At 37.5% G+C, this 1,168-nt stretch overlaps 1 protein-coding gene across 1 annotated transcript; it reads right to left on the minus strand.

Moving 5' to 3' along the window:
* On the minus strand, positions 486-806 carry LOC107615636. The gene has a single exon (XM_016317684.1). The coding sequence runs from the start codon at positions 804-806 to the stop codon at positions 486-488; it is 321 nt and encodes a 106-aa protein (XP_016173170.1).

Genomic DNA, 1,168 nt, shown 5'->3' on the forward strand with positions numbered 1-1,168 from the left:
TGTGTTTGAGTGTGAATTATGAGCTGAATTGGGTTCATTAATGAGTATATATATGTTGGGCTTGGGCCCAACTTGGGCCCGGTCCAACCCATTAGCATTTTTTACCCGTTTTGGGCCAAACCTTTAGAATTAGTGTCCGATTTTCAACTTTAATTATTTTTCTAGGTTTTTCTATAGTTTTTATTATTTTCACACTATACTAGGCAGATTTAAGCTAGTACTGTAGACTGATTTACTGGTACGTGTTTTTATGTAATTTTTCCAGAAATTTACATTTTCCAACTCAGAAAAATCTATTGAGTCCAAATATCATATTTAAATTTTCTAATAACTATTCTAAATTTTTGAACCTATTCTGGAGAATTAAATTATTTTAATTAAGTGGTTAATTAATCACAATTCTTACATTTTCTCCATCAAATAAGAAATTTTGTCCCCAAAATTTAATGATTACTTGAACATAACTCGGGATAATCCTTCCACATCTATGACTCTAATTTCCAAGTGTGCTCTTCCATTCCATCTCTTCTCCAAGCCACTTTGACCAACTGAACTTCCTTTTCGCGCAATTTCTTTACATTAGTGTCATCAATCCGTACCGATGTTACTTGAAACATTAAGTTCTCCTTCAACTCAACAGACTCAGGCTCTAATACATGAGCTGCATCCGATGTGTACTTATGGAGTTGTGACACATGGAATACATCATATAGGTTAGACAAATGCGGTGGCAATGTTACTTGATATGCTACCGGCCTGACCTGCCTCAAGACCTCAAAAGGTCCAATGAACCTCAGATTCAACATCTTTGTTTTGACTGCTCTTTGATGATGGCCAAAAGTGGGTTTGGAATTTCACCAAATAGAATTTCTCCGTTGTAAGTATAGTCCCAACCCAACAATTGACCATCAATCAAAGTTTAAATCAATGATGTCACAATAAAAACAAAATAACCAGGAGTTTCAAATCTCGAGTCATCCCCTAGGAATTGCAATAAAGTTCTCAATTATTGGCTATGAGGGAATGGGGGGGCGGTAAAGACGCGGTGGCAAAGGTTGGGTGCCGCGACAGTTTGGTGGCAGGGGAAAAGAGAATCAGGAATGGGGAACAGAGTAGGGATAAGAGAAGAGATGAGAGAAAAGGGAAGAAGAGGGGGTTGTGCGGTTGT

This window comes from Arachis ipaensis, chromosome B09 (genome assembly GCF_000816755.2).
Source record: "Arachis ipaensis cultivar K30076 chromosome B09, Araip1.1, whole genome shotgun sequence".
In the NCBI taxonomy this organism is placed as follows: Eukaryota; Viridiplantae; Streptophyta; class Magnoliopsida; order Fabales; family Fabaceae; genus Arachis; species Arachis ipaensis.